Raw genomic sequence first — 20,271 nt, 5'->3', positions numbered from 1 at the left:
ATGGATGGACAGATGGATGAACAGATGGATGGATAGATATAGGTAGGATGGATAGATAGAAGTAGATGAGATCAATGGATGGATGGATGGATGAACAGATGAATGGATAGAAGTAGGTAGGATGGATGGATAGAAGTAGATGGGATGGACAGATAAATGGATGGGGAGATAGATAGGAGGGTAAGCAGGTGAAAGAGTATGTGGGAGCAGAGAGAGGGAAACAGAAAGGAAAAAAATTATGGATAAACCCTTAAGAAATCTTAAGAAGTCTTCACTCCAAAGGACTTCTCTAGGGTAGAACTTTAAGAATTGGGTACTGGCTCTTCCCTTTTAAGAGATCTCCCTGTTGGAGATAGCTGGGCTTATACAAAAAGAAACCCCTCTTTTCCATATGTGCCCCAAGGTTCAGCTTCGAGAATCATGTTGGAAGCAAGAGGTTTGAAAGTGCTAAATCCCGGTTCAAACTTGGGCAGCTGACCTGGTGGCAGGGTGGCCCCAGACCAGTCCCCTCCGTCCCAGAAAGCCAACTCTCATGGTGGGGGTGGTAAGCAGCACTCACTGGCCACGTAGTTCTCATCCAGCTGCTTGAAGGAAAAGCTGACATTGTCCAGCTCTGACAGGGTCACCCAGAGGTCCTCCAGCATGGTCTGTTCCTCCTTCTGCAGGAAAGAGGGTACAGGAGTCTCAGATGCCACCCCTCACCCAGGATTGTACTTCAAGATTCTGTGATTTGACCCTAGTCAACACACCAGGCACAAGGTCCTGTACTGGGCTGTCCAGGGCTCGATGTGAAGTTGCACTTGCTGGTGGATTACCCTGTACCTCCCAAGGTCAGAACGATCTCTGTTCTAGTGTGCACCAGTCCATCCTAGCCATTTCAAACCTAACACACCCAACAAGTCCCCACTTTCCTGCTTACCCTCCTCCAATAGAGTCCATTTCAATAAAGTGCACCAGCATGGGCCCAGGTGCCCAAGCCCTAAACCTTTAAGGACCTCTCAACATCTCTCCCTTCCCCCTATACGGACCATCACTCAGTCCTGCCCGCTCAGCCACCCAAACCTTCCCCTGACCACCTCCCCCTCCGACCTCCTCCACCCAGTACAAGGACCACACCTGCCTCTCTGTCAGGCTCCTTCTGCCAACCTTGCCCCAGAGCACAGGGCAGACAGGGATGACCTCAGAGGTGCAGGGGAAGCAGGGTAGCCGAGGGCCTCCTGGGCCTAGGTTCCCCTGGGACTACAAGTTATCTTCCAAAAACTTAATTTTAATTCTATTTCTCACCTGCCTCAAAGCCTCTGTACCCTCCCTCTGCTCCCAGAATAGTCCCAAGCCCTACAGACACGGCCAACCTGATCCCTCAAATCCTCCCAGCCTGCTTCCTTCTGGCCACACTGGCCTCTGCTCAGAACCTTTGCACATGCTATTCCCTCTGCCCAGCATACTCTTCCTCAGACCATTCACCCTGCTGGCTGTCTGGCTACCCAGGTCTCAGCTCAAATGTCCCCTCCTCAGAGAAGCCGGCTCTGACCACTGAACCCAAGGAAACTCGGTGGCTTCTGTATCTTCTGAAGAACTCCTTCTTTCTATCCCCACACCCTCCTCCATGCCCTCTTCTCGAGCTGCTTTCCCCACTAGAAAGTGAGCTTCAGAGCCGCAGCCTTCAGCTCAGAGCCTGGCACATCATGGTGATTAATGAATTAATGCACAAGGCCCCAAGTCCTCATCAGAGAGGAGAAAGCAAGGGCTGGGGGTTCAGCTGCCTTCCGGGGGCCCCAAATGACAGCAGGTCTCCTGCCAGGCAGACACCCGCATGCGACACTGGCCAGCAGAGGGCGCGCCACGGCCACACTTCCCCATCGGCCGGCAGCCGTGGCTTCCAGGGTCCCTGGGACAGAGCTGCAGCGGTGGGGGATGCTCCGGCCAAGGGCAGGCACGGTGGAGGAGCAAACAGCACAGAGCAAGTGCCACCCCAGCTGCACTTCTGGGGCACCTCGGCTCTGGGCACCAGCATCCCCAAAGGCTGAGGCCTTGGCTCTGCCTCCCTGGGGCTGGCAGAGGAACCCACCTGGATGCTGAGCCCTGAGAGTGGATGGACAGGGCAGGCAACGATAAAAGAGGGATACAGAGAAAGCAGGGCACCCGAGGGGTTACTAGGCCCGAGGTCAAACTCCCAGGGTTCAAATCTGGTTCCCTGGGCCTCAGTGTTTTCATCCTTGAAATGTGGGTGTTGAAGGACCTACCTCAGGGTCACTATGAGGATTAAGTGAGATGCTACTTGCACCAGGGAATTTACCTGATTATTACAAAAGCCTGCTCTCCGACCTCCCAGCGTCCACTCTTGCCCTTCTATAGTCTCATCCCCACCCAGCAGCATGGGTGACTCATTAAGTGGAGAAGTCAGACCTGTTCCCTCGTCTACTCAAAACCCTCCTTGGGCTCACAACCCCACAAAGCAACAGCCAACGTCCCCACCACAGCCTGCCTGCACAATCTGAGGCAGTTAATTCTTAGGACTCACCTCAGGCTCCTTCTGAGGCTCCCCTGGCTCCCTCTGCTCCAGCCACACTGGGCACCTTGTTTCTCAGACATTGCAGGCAACCTCCTGCCTCAGGGCCTTTGCACCTGCTGTTGCTGCTACCTGGAAGGTTCCTTCCCAGTATCCTCATGGCTCCCTCCCTCCCTTCCTTTGGTTTTTCAGTCAGATGTCACCTTCTCAGCGAGGGCTTCACTGGCCACCGTATCAAAACTCAAACTGCTGCCACCCCAGACCTGCCTGCCTTCTTCCATTTCTCCCCTTAGCCTAGATCACTATATACGAGGGTTCTCAAAGGCGGCACTGCTGACATTTGGGCAAGGGCATCCCGTGCAGCGTAGAATGATTAGCAGCATCCCGAAATTCTTACGCCAGTAATAGCATCCACCTCTTCCCTCGGTGGCAACAACCTGAAATATCTCCAGACGTCACAGTGTCTCCTAGGAGGTAGAACGGCCCTGGTTGACAGCCATTGGTCTACACCACTTATTTATGTCTGCACGTGTCCCACCCCCCCACACATGAGGACATATGGTTCCTGACTACAAGGACACTGCTTTGTTCACTGCTGGATCCCCAGGGCCTGTGACCGTAGCATACAGTGGGTGCTCAATACATGCTGAAGGAATGACAAGGTATGTGAGGGCCCAGTGAGCGGGCAAGAGCCCTCCTGTACCGCGTCCCGGAAGGCCCGGCCTCGGCCCCTCACTCACCGCGGCCGCCGGCGACAGCAGGGACTGGCAGTGCAGGAGGACCCCGGTGGCCGCCACCTGCTCCAGCCACTTGCGGCTGGCGTCCCGGCTGCTCTCCTCGTACTCGCCGTTGTTGTTGTAGCGGTAGCTGAGGGCCGCCAGCAGCTGCTCGGAGAAGGTGCACACGGCGGCCACCAGGGCCTGACAGAAGATGGTGTCCCTCCGCACCTGCAGCTCGGTGTCTGGGGAGAGGCCGGGACGGCGGGTGGGCGCTCGGGTGCCGTCAGCAGCTCCCGCCCCGACCCCGGGGGGCCCTGAACCGCTCCCTCCAGACCACCTCTTGGGCCGGCTTGCCAGAAGTTAATTAATCCCAGCAAACAAAAGCCAACCTCAAAAAACTCAATTCTCTGAAAACAAGCCAATTTGCCAAAAGACTCCATTCTCTCAATGATCCATCTGCCTATGCACCCCCCCCCCAAAAAAAAGGCACTTTTTCATTCTCCCCAGGCTCTCCCAGGCTCTCCCCAAACCCTTACCCTCAGCTGTTACTCCATGTGTTAGGGGATTTCTCAGCCTTGACTGAGAATAATGACGCCAAGCAGCTCTGCCAAGCTCCGTGTTTCAAGAAATGCACTTTACCATTTTCTCTTTCTGAGAACTAAACCTTCTGCCTTCCTGCCCTCCCCCCGTCCTTGCCTCTGCTCTGGACACGGTTTGCAGAGCTGGCCAATTTCAATCAATAGTGGAACAGAGTCCCAATCTTCTGGAAAAAGATTATTTTTGAAGACTGCCTTCTGCCAACTGGTTTCCAGTGACCAGTTTTGACCTGGATCCTTTTTTTGCTGCCCCTTGGCTAAGACTTTCTAGAAAGGGAGAGGGACAGAGAATACATCCAACCACCCCCTTGCCCCCAGCCCCACCATCAGCTCTTCCCTCCTGCCCTCGGTCTGCTGGGTAGGGAGTCCCAGGCTGGGCTGTAGGCACTACAGGCAAGGAGCCGCCCTACTCATCACCCTCCATCCCGAGCCCTCATCAAGATCCCCCCAGGCCCAGGAGATGGCAAGAGATGGGGCTCCAGGGCCCTAAGACTTGTGCCTTGGACACAAGAGGAAGAAGTGAGGTCTAAGCCATTTGTAGAGATGCTAGAGGCCATGATGTTACTTTCTCCGTGCAGGCCCCAATGACCGTTGGAAAGTTGACCTCAGCCAGCAGGAGGGGTCTCCCTGGACTGCGGTCAAGCACACCCCTGCCAAGATGGCCTCTCCCAGACATGGCAGTGTGTGCCAATCACGGACACTGCCTCTTCAAAGCCCTCACCTGTGCATTTCAGCAAGGCCAGAAGGAGCTGGTTCTTCCCGTCTAGAAGAAGGTAGAGAAAAGACAGGCTGAGGGGAGTCAGGAAAAGGTGCAGTGGAGGGGTGCCTGGGCGGCTCAGTTGCTTAAGCATCTGCCTTCCACTCAGGTTGTGATCTTGGGGTCCTGGGATCGAGCCCCACATTGGGCTCCTTGCTCAGCAGGGAGTCTACTTCTCCCTCTCCCTCTCCCCCTAGCTTGTGCACACTTGTGCTCTCTCTCAAATAAAAAAAAAAAATCTTTAAAAAAGAAAAAAAAAAGGTGGAGTGGAGCTGGCCCTCCCCACCTCCCCCTGCGGTGAAACCCCAGACATCCAAGGGGTGGAACCCCAAGTGTTAGCCGCCTCTGTTTACATGTGCCCACCACCAAAAAGCCCCAGGCACCCAGGATCAGCAGCAACCAGGTCAAGGACATACAAGGCCCAGGACCAGAACACTCAGCCAAGAAAGGGACACCCACTTTTCCTGCTCCCCTGGGTGTGGACAGATGCGCAACATGGAGACACACCCACTCCTGATCTTCCTACGTGCTACGTTAAGAACTGAAGGCCACAGAACATCCTTGCCTGCCCAACTAACCTTCCACGTATCTCTGAATGTTGTCCACCAGGGTCTTGATGGAGTTGGGGAGGTTCCAGGGGTCCTCCTGGATGCTGATCTGGATCAAGCTCCGGCCACGGATTGTGCACTCTTCTTTCTGTTTGAACTCTGGGGTGGGAAGGTGACAGAGGTAACTGTGAAGAATGATGGCACAAGGCCTATGTCCCATCCAAAGCTCAGAATCCCAGATAAGGATGCTGGCAGGACTTTTGGGAATTAACCAGTCCATGGTGGGCAAATCCACAGTAAGTGTGCTACTGACTCATAGTACCACGCTCATGGCAGGCATCACTAATCAAGTTCAGCACTGCTTCCTGCCAGTCTGAGCCTGCGGCACCTCGAAGCTATAACCAATCCAAGGTAGACATCGCCAATCACTGCACCCTTTTCTCCCAAGCCTGGACATAGTCACAGAAAAATTCTCGGGTACTACCTCCTTATAGCCACAACCAGTTGAGGTGGCACAGGAGTTATAACCTAGTCTAACCTTTTCCCTATATAGAGAGGGAAGCTCTGGTGCAGAGACTTGCCTAAAGTCACGCAGCTGGGTAATAACAGAGATGGGATCTGAACGTAGCCCCAGCAGGACCATTTAAAAGACAGGCCCCTGTCCTTTGGCCTCCTTCCTGCTACAAAGTCTCAGGTTTCTGAGATATTTATGGTTTCTCAGAGTTTGACATTTCTGCTTTTTGAGGCCCATCCCTGAGACAGATGATCATGAGACAGCAGGAGGGGCAGAGGAGCTAGGACACCCCCACTCCTTACCACTTCCTACTCTTACTTAGAAGCAACTCTATACTCAACCAAGAGCTCCTTGAGGTCAGGGGCAGTATCACACTTATCTCAGGGTCCCACACACCCAGCACAAGGCCTGGCACAAGGTGGTTCCTGGGAATTACTTACTGGATGGATGGATGGATGGATGGATGGATGGTGGTTGGGTTGGTGAGTGGTGATGGATGAGTGGGTCAATGGATGGATGAATGGATGGAAGGATGGAAAGTGGATGGGTAGTGGGTGGGTGTGTAGACAAGTAGGAAGATGGATAGATGCATGGTGGGCGAGTGGGTGGGTGGGCACGTGGATGAGTTGGTAGATGGATGGTGGGTGGGTAGTTGGGTAGGCATGTGGATGAGTAAGTGGGTGGATGGATGGACAGTGGATGAGTGGTAGGTGAGTGGGTGAGTAGATGGATGGTAGATAGGTGGATGGTGGGAGGGTGGGCATGTGGATGGATGAATGGATGGATGAATGGATGGACAGTGAATGCGTGGTGGGTGTGTGGGTGTGTGGACAAGTGGGTGGGTGAGTACATAGATGGTGGGTAAATGGGAGAAAAGGCTGATGGAAGGATATAAATGTCAATTCTTTTTGTCTCCACATTTCAAGAATAAAGTCTCAATCTGGTTCTAATAAATCCTTAATGCTTCTTTAACTCACTGATCCCTCTCATGAAAACACAAAGAGCTCTGGGAAGGCAACTGTCCTTAACGACAGTATAATGACATTTTTTTTATTGATGCTTCCATTGGATTTAGCATCATGGTAATCATCACTTTATGGCATGTTTTACCAGTTTTCCATAAGCATAAGGAGATTAAATAAATTCCTTTCAAAATTAAGTTTTTAAAAGGGAGGTATTTTCCCAAAAAGTTACGTCAATAGTAATAGAGACAGCAAACGAATATGGTTCTCAAAAATGTAAAGATGTAGGGAGGATCTGTGAGCGCAACTAAAATGATGAAGGGGGGAACGTGGGAATCTGGCAAGTTGCTGCAGTCCTTCCCCTCATGTTACAAATGGGCAGATGGAGGCCAGAAAGGCTCAGTGCCCAGTCCAGGGGGCCGCAAACATTTTCTGTAAAGAGCCACATAGGGACTGTTTTAAGCTTTGGAGGCATATGGTCTCTCTTACATATAGTCTCTGTCTTTATTTTTACAACTCTTCATTTAAAAAAAAATCATTTTCAGTTTATAAAAACAAAGCAGGTCATGGGTGGATCTGGGCCAGGAGCTGAACTTGCTGACCCCAGGACCAGGAAGGGACATCGGGCAGGAAAGGGACAATGCTGAGTCTAAGACCCAGGTGTCCTGCCCCATCCAGCACGCATTCCCCAGCGCAGGCTGTCTCCCTGCCGTTCCCAGCCTAGGGACTGCCATCTGCTCACCTTGCAAGCTGTGGTCCATGGGGAAATGCTTGGTCTCTTCAAAAGCCCTGCTCATGACTGGCCCCTTGAGGAGTGTGTGGATGGAGTCCACCTGGGCGCAGGAAGCTCTGGGTTAGTCTGGCCCCCACCAGCCCTCCAGAGGCCATGACCCAGAGCCCCTGCCCCCCACTCCTGGCTTAGCTGTTCTCACCATGGGTGATGGGAGGAACCTGAGGTCCGGCCAGGGGCAGCGACTAAGGTCCTACCTGGTTAAAGAGATGCTCCAGGCACCCGTGAAGCTTGTCCTGCTTGTCTGATGGGATCCGCATATCACAGGGCAGTTCATCCCCTGGAAGAGGGAAGAAGCCATGGCCACCAACCATCCCTGCCCCACCCACACCTTCCCAACCTCTTTCCCAAGAAGGCAGCACAGCAACTGAGCTCCAAAACCCAAGCCAGAAATGGAGCCTGGCAGACTCAGATCCTGGCTGTGGGACACTGGGCAAATCACCTGACCTCTCTGAACCTCAGTTTCTTCACCTGCAAAACGGACACTGGGAACTAAAGCATAACACAATGGTAAGTCATTGTTATTATTCCATTCTGCAAATGAGGGGACAGAGAGCCAGAGACAAGGAGCTGGATTCCAAGTCTCCAGACACATCTCCCAGCTGTTTGAGTTAAATCAGCTGCCACACGTAAGCTCCTGCCTGAAACCCCCTCAGGGACACTTCTTGTGGCTAAACATCTTATGTGATGAAATATTTATCTAAAGTTCAGCAATATTGTCAGTTTTACTTGAGCTTCTCTTTCTTCTGTTAAACTGAAGTATAATTAAAATTGAATTTGTAGGCACAGACGAGCTGGGGAAGAGCACAGAAGGCGGCAGGGACAGTGGGAGCTTGGGAGCCAGCAGCCAGGGGACGAGGGCGGGGAGAGGCTTGTCGTCACCCACCCTCTTGTGCCTTCTGAAATAGGACCATATGGACGTATGACCTATTCACAAAATAAAATTTTTAAAGGCTGTAATCAATGAAACTAAAATAAAAACAAATTTCAGTCTTTCAGTAAAAGCTGCAAGTACAGTCTAACCTAATTTATAAACTATTATTTCTGTCTGTGTGTCCATCCGGCCATCCACCCACACATCCATCTGTGCAGAAGCACACGCTCACCAATGATCTCCAAATACCATCACCGATCACTTCTGGGGGGGCGGAGGGATACTCTGACTTACTTTCCTGTACTTCTTTTGAACTCCTTCGGGTCCTCTGAAATGTTGGTTTGAGTGTGTGTCATTTTTATGGAAACTGCCAGGTCACCCTACTTGAGTGACCTCATTTGCCACCATCTGTGGGTGTGCCGTGTATGATTTGCTCTGTGTTTGTGACATTCATGAAGAATATCAGCTCCACGAGCGCCAGGACCTTTGTCTTTCCATTCCCCATTGAGGTCCCAGCACACAGTAGGTGCTCAATAAACAGTCGGTGACTAAGTGATTGGAAGGAACTATACTACCCCTCTACGCAAAATAATACAAAACAATACAAAGTATAATAAAATAAAAATAAACAAAACAAAATCCTGGCGTAGGGATCACTCTCCGGGAGCACGAGCCGCTGCACTCACCAGACCCCATCTCGTCACTGCCCAGGTAGGAGCTATTACTTCTCACGCTGGTGTAGGACAGCACAGAGTCCCGGTTGCTGTTACATTCGCTGCAAAGGGACAGAGAGGAAGGGATGAGTCACCCTCCGGATCACACTTTCTGGGCCCAGCGCCCAGAACCCACTTTCCGGAGCATAGACCACTCAGCCACATGGCTCTGAGTTCTCTCCCCAGCCCGGCTGTGACCTCGTGAGGCCGGGGACTATCCTAGGAAATCAGAAAGGACAGGCAGTCAAAAACCACAATACCATGATTCTTTCCTTCACCTTTTTGACAATTAAAGGAAGAATCAGAGGACCCAAAAATGTAAGAATGGAAATCCTGGACAATGGACAGGAAGCTCCAAGAACGCATAGCACCCAGTTAGCTGGAGCATCTCTATGTGTGAAGACTAAGCCAGACACACGGACCAGTGGGTCCCTTGAAGGCAGAAAGAATATGAACAAGGAGAACTGAGGCGAAGGGTTTTCTTGTCATATCTGGCCAGCTCCCTATTTTCTGAAGCACCCTGTAAGATCGAGCATCACATAGCCTTTTGTTGGAGATTGCAGCACTTGTTTACTCGCGGTAAGAAATTCTATTTACCTGCTATATGGTTTATGCTAGGAAACTGGCTTTTTAGTGTTACTTAATCCACTAATTAGGATTTCACTAATCTGGTTATAATCAACCAGTAGGAAAACAATTCAGATCCTTTCAAAGTTAGGAGGGGGAAAAAAACACTCTCTTCCTCCTTGAATCAAGTAAAAATAAACGGTGTTTACTGCAGAAACCATATGTCTTATGTTGAGTTTTAAAACACACGGCAGACCTTGACTTTTTCTTTGCCCACATTCCATCAAGAAGCGCAGAGCTGAACTGAGGCAAAACAGGTGGACGGAGACCATGAGGAGATAGGCCCTGAAACGCTGGCCTCAGGGCGGGAAAACCAAACGGGGCACCTGGGATGTTTCGCGGGGCTCAGATCACTGCCCAGAACCACACAGTTTAGGACCATGCTCCATCCCACTTTCGTAGGACACAGCCTGCTGATTCCAACTTCCCACGGATCAGCGTCCTCAACTGTCCCCCTGGCCACCCACATCACACCCCCACATGATCCCCACGTGATCCCCACGGCTGTCCCCACCTGTAGGAGTCACGGTAGCTCATGGTGTCATGGCCCGAGTCCTCCTGGTCCTCCTCAGACACCTTGAAGCACACCTTCTTGATGCCCCCGTGATCGGCCCTGTCCATCTCGCTCTCTTCGCTGACCAACGGTGGGGACGAGGCCTCCTCAGCCAAGTGGGGATCACAGGACCCACTGGAGGTGGGCTCCGTGATGGTGGACAGCAACCTGTGGGAGCACAGAGCATAAACTTCAAGCCCACAGCTTCACTCTCTTCTGTGGAGGTCCCAGGTAAGGCCCCGACCTCAGGCCTCCCCTTTGACCCAAAACACAGGCAGCCATCAAATGTTTCCAGTCCCCTCCCTGAAAATCCCACCAGTAGGTCTGCAGATATGCCTGTACCAACCTTCCTGTAGTGGGTGTGAGATGCATTTCCTGGGGGAGTCACTGAAGGCTCTAAAGCACAGGACACAACGAGGACGTGGAATATAAAAGGCCCAGAGGGCAGATCCCTTCAGCTTGGTAGGCCATGCAGGCGGCTACTACCCAGCTATTCGGCTCTGCTGCTGCGGTGGGAAAGCGGCCCTGACAAGAGGTAATCAAGTGGGCGTGGCTGTGTACCAATAAAACTTCATTTAAAACAAACAAGCAGTGGGCCGGGCTGGATTTGGCCCCTAGGCCATAGTCTGTCAGTCCCTGGCACAGAATATGATGGTTAAGAGTGCAGGGCTTTAAGACAGACCGACCCCAGATTCAAATCACAGCACTACCGTTTCTTGGCTTCAAGGCCTAATGTAGCTATATAACCTCTCGGAGACTCCATTTCTTCGGCTGTAAAAGGAGTTAACATCAGTATCTGTGTCCTAGGCTGCTGCAAAGATTAAGGGACTTAAACCATGTAAAATGCTTAGAAAAGCATCTGGTACCTTGCAAGTGATCCCTAAGCCCTGGCTGATATCATCCTACTACACCTCGGCAAGGGCACTGTGAGGGTTAGCCCCATTTCACAGGTGAGGCTCAGAGAGGTGAGGCGACGAAATCGCACAGCTGTTGTCTCCAGATCCGACACGGTCTCTCCTTTATCGTGGATGATTTCCAATGTACACAAAAGTAGGGGGAACAGCACGAGAACCCCAGGTACCCAGCAGCTGGCTGCAGCCATGGCGACTCAAGGACCACCTTTGTGTTCTCAGCTTTCCCCACTGCGTGTGATTTGTATTTAAGACAAATCTAAGATACCATATAATTTCCCCCATAAATACTTCCATATGCGTCTCCAGCACGTGAGGACTTCCTTTCAAAGCAGTGTTCTTGACTGCCAGCCCACTCCCACCCCCCGGAAACATTTAGCAATTTACCCTCTTTCCCAAGAGGCAAACATCTAGCAGTGTCCAGAAACATTGCTCTTTGTCACAGTGGAAGCAAGGGACAAGTGGACACCCCTGCCCTCCAACGACCAGGGGCCAGCGACGCCATTAAGTATCTTAGAATGTGCAGGCCAGCCCCACAACAAAGAACTGTCTGGCCTGAAATGTCACTGGTGTCAAGGCTGAGAAACACTGTCTTAAACACAACCAGACTGTTATCAACATACGTAACAGAATTCATAATTCCTTAATACCATCCAGCACCCCCATCCACGTTCAAATGTCCCCGATGGTCTCCAAAGTGTATTAAGAACAGAATCTTGACCAGGTCCAGATGCTGTATTTGGCTGGTATTTCTCAGGCCTCTCCTCTTCCTCCTCCTCTCCCTCCCCCTCCTCCTCCTCCTCCCTGTCCCTGCTCCCTGCCCACCACCATTCACATGTGAAAGAGACCGGCTCACGTGTCATCTAGAACCACCCGCCCTATGGATTCCCAAAGTGCCACCTCAGCATCCTCTATCCCCTCACATCCTGTCGCTGAGTAGTGAGCCCCAGACTCTGGGGAAGCACGGTGCATTTCCACTGTGTGTCCTGTACCACTGACACCAAAAAGGACATGCCCAGCTGTCTCTTTCTGCAAAGAAAGCTCCCCCAAAACCATTCTCCAAAAAGGGTCAGCCTCTCCTAACGACTGCTGTCCACACTCATTATTTCATTAGAGCAGTGGTTCTCAATTGGGGGGCGGGGAGAGGACTCCACCTTCCCCAGGAGGCATCTGGCAACGTCTGAGGACATTTTTGGTTGTCACAACCACAGAACAGGGGTGCTACAGCATCTAGTGGGTAGAGACCAGGGGCTTCGCTGAGGAGTCTGCAATGTGCCTGACAGCCCCCCTCTACCCAGAGTGTCAGCATTGCTGAGGCAGGCAAATCCTGCCCTCCCCTCCCCGCCCCACTCCCCCTGGGGCCAGAGCCCACCTGTTGATCTGGGTGACATATTGCTTCATCTCCTTCAGGGCTACATCCAGTCTGGTAAAGAGCTGCAGGTAGGCACCCTGGATCTCCCGGTCCTCCTGCTTCAGGAGGAAGCTCAGGCCCCGGTCCTCCTGACCAATGGTTTCATTGGCTGACCCAAAGCTGCTGTCGTGGAGACCCCAGTGTTGGAGGTCCCCATCCGCAGCAGGCAGGCACTTCCAGGATGGGGCAGCCATGGTGGTGATACAGTGCTGGGTGTAGGACATGGGGTTCAGGTGGCCTAGAGCAGAGGGGGGAGAGCTCATTTGGAACCAGCCCCCAGACTCCCATAAACACCCTCAGACAGAAATATACAAACCAATTGCAAGGATCCCAATGAGTGAAAAAATTCCTTGTTAAATATTCTTTGAAGCCACTAGCTTACTTTGAGAAGAAAGTTTCAGTTTGGGGCTCACGTGCTTTTTATTACCGTGATACTTTTCCCGACTGGAATACAGGCATGATGGCTGGTACTCCAGCAGCTACTTTGTAACATAAGGCATCCTTCAGGATGGAAGCCACATCTAGAGATGGTGGGTGGGATAAGAAGGAACCCAGATCTCCAATGACTGACTAGGGAGCCACCATGCTAGGCCTGGACTGATGGCCTCCAGACATGTTTCTGTTTATAGATCTGTAGATCTGAACACACCTTCTAACAGACACATGCAATCACCTTGCTCAGGGTCCAGGCCGATGAGGGAGGGTTTACGACCGAAACGGATACTGAAGGACCTGCCAACCGAGGGGGTGGTCTTGGGGTAGGACACCTCCATGAGGTTGATGTGGCAGTTGGTGGGGCAGAAGTCCAGGCCACACAGCGGATGGGGTTCCAGAGATGCTTGTTTGAAGGGCGGGCTGAGCCTGTTCTCCAGCTGGGCTGCAAACTGAGGAAGGCGGGGGACGTGGGGTCATGGTTCAGGGGCCTGGGAGTCCCAGCCCACCCGCAGCACTCACTTCATCCCAGCCTAGGCCAGACATTCCAAAACGCCAAGAGCTTCAAATGGAAAAGTGGATTCCCCTACACTGGCTTTCACTGCATCCAGATTTCAGGGGAGGTGAGGAGAAATCTGAGGCCTTCCCACATTCATTTCTTCATCTCAGCTGCCCTGAGCTATCCTTGAGGAACCGTCTGTCCTTGAAGTGAAGGTAAGGCTGGCCTCCCCATCCCTGCAGTGACTGCTAGAGGTCTACACACAGGATCCAGGCCAAGCCTTAGGAGTTCCCACAGAGTTCCTTTTCTCCTGGGGTTGCTAAGGCCAGAGCTACTGGGAACCATTCTGTCAGCAGGTGAGAAGGGTCTGCCTGAAGGCAAAGCCAATACAGGAAAGCAAAGGCACGAGAAAGAGGCCACATTTCTTGTGATGGTGAGATGGTTGTTTGAGCACCTGGATACAACCATGCCTGAAGTTCACCTCTGGACTTTTCAGAAATATAAACCAATTAATGCTCCTGTTTGTTTCATCTAAGTTGGGTTGGATTTTGACATTGAAAACCAAAATACCCCAGGCTGAGACCCTGTGGGGCGCAGGTACCTCGTGGTAGCAGGTGATCCTCTGGCCGATGCTCTCCAGCTTGGTGTCACAGATGTTGCGGAACTCGTAGTGGAACATGGTCCTGATGTTGTTGTTCAGGGCCATGAGCCGCCCACAGTTCTGCACAAAGACATTGTCGTCGGCCGCAAAGGCCTTGAGGATCTGTAGAAACATGAACAACCACTGAGTACTCACTGTGCACCAAGGAGGGTCTTCAACAGTTTATCTGCAGCGACTCCTGTGTGCCTCGTGATATCCAGTGACAAAGGGTCTGCTACTGGCCCATTCTGCAGGTAAATAAGCTGAGGCTAAAGAGGAGGGAAAACAAAGCTACTCTCCTAAATCTCACAGCTACCAAGTGGTAGAGGCAGCTATTAGAATCCAGCGCTCCAGGGTGTCTGAGGAAATGAGAATCAGTGCTCCACACGCCCCCCCGCCCCCCCAGGGCAGGGCATCCCCCAGCGAGACCTTGGCAGTGAGGCCAAAGCAGCCACGGGGTTCCACGATCTTCTCCAGCACGTGGCACTTGATGCCTGCAGTGCTCACATACTCATACACCACTCCGTGCTCCAGGTGTACGTTGTCCACGGTCAGGGTGACCACAGGGCTGTCCTCATGCAGGCTCAGCTGGGGGCCCAAGGACAGCAGGGGGAAGGCTGGAAGCCAAAGGGACAGGCAGCCCTGAGGAGGGGGCACACCAACCGGCCAGCCCACCCCTGACCCAGCCCTGCAGATGGCTCACATGGGGCTCGCGGGGAGACGAAGCCTGCGCTACAGCCCTGCTCATTCTAGCCAGCCCGCTCTCGCTCACCCCTGGTCCTGGATTCTCCTTCTAAGAATCAACCTTTGTACCCCGTTCCCAGTCTCTGGGGCTCAGAAGCAAGCCCTGTCCACACCCCTTCCCAGAGGCACAGGCTGGCCAATCAGCAGTTCGATTTCCCCTATGTGCAATGACTGGTTCAGGACAGAGCTCGTGACCCGAGCCGGGCCAAGGAGAGTCAAGTCTGGGACTTTTGTTGGCTCTACACAGAGGAGACATTCCCTTTTTCAATGGGATTCCCAACCGCAAAAACCACCATAGGTAGGAAACACAGAGGGAGCACAGCCGAGAATCAGACAAAAAGAGACTCCTGCCAAGACTGTATGTAGAACTGGATGGAGCCAGACCTGAAGCTTGCTTGACCCGACTCCCTTCTTAGTTTGCTGAGTCAATGTTTTTATGTAGTTCAGTTTCAGTCCTGATTAATACCGGCCCAGAGAGTCTAAGTGACTCCTCAGAGGCCACACAGCTAGGTGGTGACGTATCTAGAAAATGAAGCAGGCACTTTACTGGACCGCTTTCCTTTCTGCCCGCTCCAGGAAGCTCCTCTGGACACACACCCCAGGACTGTCTTACCCTCTCACTCTCGTACTCTGACTTTCAGTTTTTCTGTCTCCTCTCTGCTCCCCCTGTGTCAGCACCATGAGGACAGAAACCGTGTCCACCCTGGAACCAGACCTGAAGGACTGAGCTCGTGACCCAAGCCAGGCCAAGGAGAGTCAACTCTGGGAAATTTGTTGAATCTACACAGAGGAGACATTCCCTTTTTCAACGGGATTCCCAGCCATGAGAACCACCACAGGCAGGAAACAGCATGTAAAAGAGAAACCAATGTTTTTATGCATCCCCAGCTCCCAGACCAGGGCCTGGCGTACAGCAGGTGCTTCTCCTTGGGGAACAGAAGAGTAGAAGCTGCCAGCTTCTGTCGGCATACAGGGCTATCACTGTCAGGGTGTCAGAGGGCCCCATGTGCTAGGGAAGAAGGCCCACAGCCCCTGCCTCTCAGAGGGCATAAAGTGGGCTCAGAGCTGCCAGCTGGCCCCTCCTCCCACCCCATCAGCCTGTCCCCTTGAGGATCCCTTGGCTAGGCTGTGTGTGCTCCAGCACTCAGGGGACAGCTCCCCAAACAACCCCACAAACCCTGGCTCTTTGTTGACCCTGAATGTACCAGCAAGGAGCCCCTGGTTGACAGCTGAAGAGGCATCCAAAGCCCCTACTCTTCCCATAGCCTCTGCCTCTACCTCCAGCCCCGCAGAAATACAGGCAGAGTCCAGAGAAGCAATTGGAGAGAACAGGCTGTTATTCAAACTAAACGTGTGCTGAGCGCCCACTATGTGCCAGGAGCAGTTCTAGGCTCTGAGCATACAGCAAGGAAGAAAATAAAATGCCTGCCCTCGAGGATTTTATGCTTTAGTGGGGCAAATAATAGAGAAACAACATAACGATATGTTAACCGATACTTGCAGTGAAGAAAAATAAAACAGGGTAAGGAGACACAGAGGAACAGAAGGGGCTTATTTTAACCAAGGGCACTCAGGTGGCCTCCCTGAGGAGGTGATATTTGAGCAGAAAGCTGAATGAGGTGAAGAGCATGAGGTATGAAGTACTCTGGAGAAGCGCACTCTAGGCAAGGGGGGGCTGCAAGTGCAAAGGCCCTGGGGCATGAGTACATTTGATATTTAAGAGCAAGAGACTAGAGCAGACGGAGCAGCGAGGACAAGATGAAAAGTGCTGGTAAGTAGGGCTGGAGAGCCAGGCTGGGGCTGGAAGACCATGAGGAAGAGGAGGACTCAGTCATTGCCTGGAATCGGGTGGGAGCCGCTGGAGGGATCTGTTCTGTTTTTTGAGAATAGCTTGTAAGAGGAAGAAGTAAGGCAGGACAAGCTACTGCAGGGGTCCTGGTCAGAAAGGATGGTGGCTTAGGCCAGGCAGTGAGGGAGGTGGTGCGAAATGGTCACATGCTGGATGTGTGAGGAAGGCGGGTGGGGCAACAGGTGTGCAGCTGGAATCAAGGCGGAGGGAGAGAGGAGACAGAGAACCATCCAGATGGACTCTGAGGTCTGGGGCCTGAGAATCTGGAAGGACAGGACAGGGGCACGTAGGGGAGGACCAGGTTTCAGGGGAAGGTTAGGATTTCAGTTTGGGCCATACTGAGTGGGCAATGCCTGACGGACATGCCGGGGACGGCAGGTAGGAAGATGGGCCTGGAGGACATCCTGGGGACGGCAGGTAGGAAGACAGATCTAGAGTCCAGGGCTCGGGCCGGGCTGCAGCTCGTGGTGGACACAATTCCGGCACCTGAACGCTGCCCGTGCCCTAACCCCCAGGCCCCATAAATATGCTGTTACATGCAAGGGGTGAGATTACAGTCACAGGGGGAATTAAGTGTGTTAAGCAACCGACTTTATAATAAGATGATTCTGGGTTATCCAGATGAGCCCAGTGTGACCACGTGGTCCTTCTATGGGGAAGATGGAGGCAGAAGAGTCAGAGAGAGGGCCGTGGGCAGGGGCTCAGGCCAACACTGCTGGCTCTCAGGGTGGAAGAAGGGCCCACATGCCAGGGAACGCAGGCAGCTTCTAGAAGCTGAAACAGGCAAGTACATGGATTCTCATCTGCAGCCCCAGAAAGGAACAGAGCTCTGCTGACACCTGGCTGATGGCCCAGAGAGAGACTCACAGTGGACATGTGACCTCCAGTGCCGTGAGGGAACAACTGTGTGCTTTAGGCCGCAGGTCTGTGGTGCTTTGTTACAGCTGCACAGAGTAACACAAAACTGATGGCACCAAACCATAGACACGGGAAGGGGACCAGTCCCCTCTGGAGTCTCCATCACATGGCCCTACCATCCCGTTACCTGCGTCAGATTGGGGGTCCTCGCCGGGGGCCTCCTGGCTGCCTCGGGCCTCCTGAGCATCCTCATGCGTGTGGTAGACCCACTGGTACAGACCCTACCAGAAGGGTGGAGTAAGGAGGGGGTGCCAGGACACCAGAAGCCCAGGGAGGAAGGGATGGGATGAAGGGGCAAGCCAGTCCCTGACTCCAAAGCCCAGGCTTCTAGCCTATTGGTGACACCATCTCTGGAGAGTCCCCCAAGACTTTGCTCTGGACCCTTCCTGAGGGACCTCCAGTCATGCTCGGCCCTCACCCTCTAGAGTAGATGCTCTGCACGGAAGCCAGAAGAGCGGGGAGCCTTTGAAAACAGAGGTCAGGACCCAGGGGAGCAGGCACCTGGTCGCTCCCACAGCTGCAGGGCCCGCATGCATGCCAGCCACACAGCAGGTGTTCAATAAACACTCACTGTATGAGCCTGCAAATGAGGCCACCCTCCCCAGGACCCCGGCCCCCACCCAACTAGAACATCTTTTAGCATCAACTCTTTGCCCAGTGTGCCTATGTGGTAAGAAAAGAGGTCTTATCACACCCATGTCACAGTGGTGACAATCGAGACTGAGGTATCCCGGCCCAGCTCCTCCGGTTCAGGGAGACAGTGGGAAGAGCCCAAGCCCAGCTCAGCCCTGCAAGGAGGGCAGGCCCTCCCCACCCCAAATGCTGTGGTGCCCTCAGGCCTCTCCCCACAGAAGAGAGGTGGTCCTCAGCCCCCCACCCCACTGAGTAGGCCGTCCCCAGTCCCCTTGGCTGTGGACTGGCTCACCAGGGCCTCTTCTTGGTGGCTCCGGAATGCCTGGAAGTGCTCCAGGACCTCTGCCGCACCATCGCTCACCACGTTGTTGCCGTTAACCTTCAGGATGCACTGGCCAGCACAGAGCCCTGCAGCCGCAGCCTCGGAGCCTAGAGGGACACAAGTGTCTGAGGGCGGACAGCAGAGAGAGCCTGGGGCAGCAGCAGGCAAGGGCAAGTACCCAAGTGAACACTGTGCCCCACCCCACCCCATCCCACCCCAATCCAGACATCCCACCCCCATCCCCCCACCTTAGAGCCACTCTCCAATCCACTCCAATAGGCAGGATGGGGACTGCCATTCCCATTTCTCAGAAGAAGAAACAGAGGCTCAGAGAAGTAGCAGCTTGCCCAAGGTCACACAACAAGCAAGGCTGGACTGGAAACCCAGGTACATTTCACTCTAGAGCTTCACCTCCTTTAAAATCCCTCAACGACCTGTAATACTATGACAGGATCAGCCCCATTTTGCAGACAGGGAAACAAAGGCTCAGAGAGGCAAAGTGACTCTCAAAGTCACTCGGAGAGGAGAAGCCAGGATTCGAACCCGGGTCTACCAGACTTCAATGGCATGCTTTTTCAGCTATACCATGACTCCCAAACTGTAGGTCTTGGCCTTCAGGGTTTTGTGTGGTTAATACGAAGAGTCTGGGAGTACAAATGAACGCCAAGCTTCCTCCGGGCCTGAGAGAAGATCAGGACCGTTTGGTGTGATACTGATGAGTACCAGCCTGGATCCGGGGCCCTGCCACTGACCAACTGTGTGATCTCTGACACGTTCCTCAACCTCTCTGTGCCTTGGTTTCCTCATCTGTCAATGGAGGACACTAACGATACTGGCTCACAGGGTTCTCCAGAGAGTCGGGGAGTTAAACCCGTAAAGCATCTTGCCCCCTGACCTCCTCTTAGTAAGTGCTCAAGAAGTATCAGCTGCTGTACTATCGCCTCTAAACACCTGTTCTTCTCCAGAGCCGCTGCAAGGCAGGGCTCCTCACCTCGGCACTAAGACACTGGGGGCCAGGTAACTGTGCTGCGGGGCCATCCTGTGCACTGCTCGGGATGTCCAGCAGCATCCCTGGTCCCTCCCCACGAGAGGCCAGCAGTGCTCCCCATCCCTAGCTCTGACAACTAAAGACGTCTCCATACAGGGCCAGATGTCCTCCCAAGGGTGAAAGTGCCCCTGGTCGAGAACCGCTGCTTTAAGGACAAAATAAAAACCCACCTTAAGATAGTAACAAATCCTTGGTAGCTTTCTGCCAGGATAGGTGTTTTCTTAATCCCCTCGTATTAGAAGTACAACTCTGACCGCAAAAGGGGACAATTAATGTTTCAACTTGAAAAGTGGGGCCCTCAGATACAAAAAGGGCTAGGAGCCCAGAACCTCAGACCTACCTGGTCTCAGCTACGGGAGAGAGTAGCCCTGTGAGCAGTGTGCAAGGAGAAGACACCACGAGAGCTGGTGGCCCTCAGGCTGGATCTGACCACAGAAGCGTGGCCTTTAAAAGCTCGGATCTGGCAAGGATGGACTCACATTCCTACCTGAGCTGAGGAAAAACCGCCCCTTTTAAGGCGAGCATGTCTTCTCTGGCCTGGCCATAGTCTGCACCATTCCCTTTGCACTCCCCTGGGCTGTTTCTACCTGCCTGACCCCCAGAGACATCTGACTTGCAAGCCTTTGCTCCAGACGAGGAAAGTGAGTGCTCATGAAGCCCAGGCCTGGTGGTCGCACACACAGACCCGTCTCCCAGAGCCCC

The 20,271-nt window shown here is 53.1% G+C and overlaps 1 protein-coding gene across 1 annotated transcript in view; it reads right to left on the bottom strand.

Moving 5' to 3' along the window:
• Nucleotides 1–20,271, bottom strand: part of PREX1 (phosphatidylinositol-3,4,5-trisphosphate dependent Rac exchange factor 1) — a 178,370-nt gene that overhangs the window by 8,194 nt on the left and 149,905 nt on the right. Inside the window, exons 20-33 of the mRNA XM_055303508.1 lie at nucleotides 18,492–18,628; nucleotides 17,694–17,787; nucleotides 14,485–14,672; nucleotides 14,017–14,178; nucleotides 13,158–13,368; nucleotides 12,446–12,722; nucleotides 10,124–10,330; nucleotides 8,956–9,044; nucleotides 7,593–7,675; nucleotides 7,348–7,438; nucleotides 5,160–5,288; nucleotides 4,546–4,587; nucleotides 3,250–3,470; nucleotides 560–659 (exon numbers count right to left, since the gene is read on the bottom strand). Coding sequence (XP_055159483.1) covers nucleotides 560–659; nucleotides 3,250–3,470; nucleotides 4,546–4,587; nucleotides 5,160–5,288; nucleotides 7,348–7,438; nucleotides 7,593–7,675; nucleotides 8,956–9,044; nucleotides 10,124–10,330; nucleotides 12,446–12,722; nucleotides 13,158–13,368; nucleotides 14,017–14,178; nucleotides 14,485–14,672; nucleotides 17,694–17,787; nucleotides 18,492–18,628 — 2,031 coding nt within the window. The remainder of the gene's footprint in view (nucleotides 1–559; nucleotides 660–3,249; nucleotides 3,471–4,545; nucleotides 4,588–5,159; nucleotides 5,289–7,347; nucleotides 7,439–7,592; nucleotides 7,676–8,955; nucleotides 9,045–10,123; nucleotides 10,331–12,445; nucleotides 12,723–13,157; nucleotides 13,369–14,016; nucleotides 14,179–14,484; nucleotides 14,673–17,693; nucleotides 17,788–18,491; nucleotides 18,629–20,271) is intronic.

This window comes from Nyctereutes procyonoides, unplaced genomic scaffold (assembly GCF_905146905.1).
Source record: "Nyctereutes procyonoides isolate TBG_1078 unplaced genomic scaffold, NYPRO_anot_genome, whole genome shotgun sequence".
NCBI lineage: Eukaryota > Metazoa > Chordata > Mammalia > Carnivora > Canidae > Nyctereutes > Nyctereutes procyonoides.
This window is presented reverse-complemented; position numbering and strand designations above follow the sequence as displayed.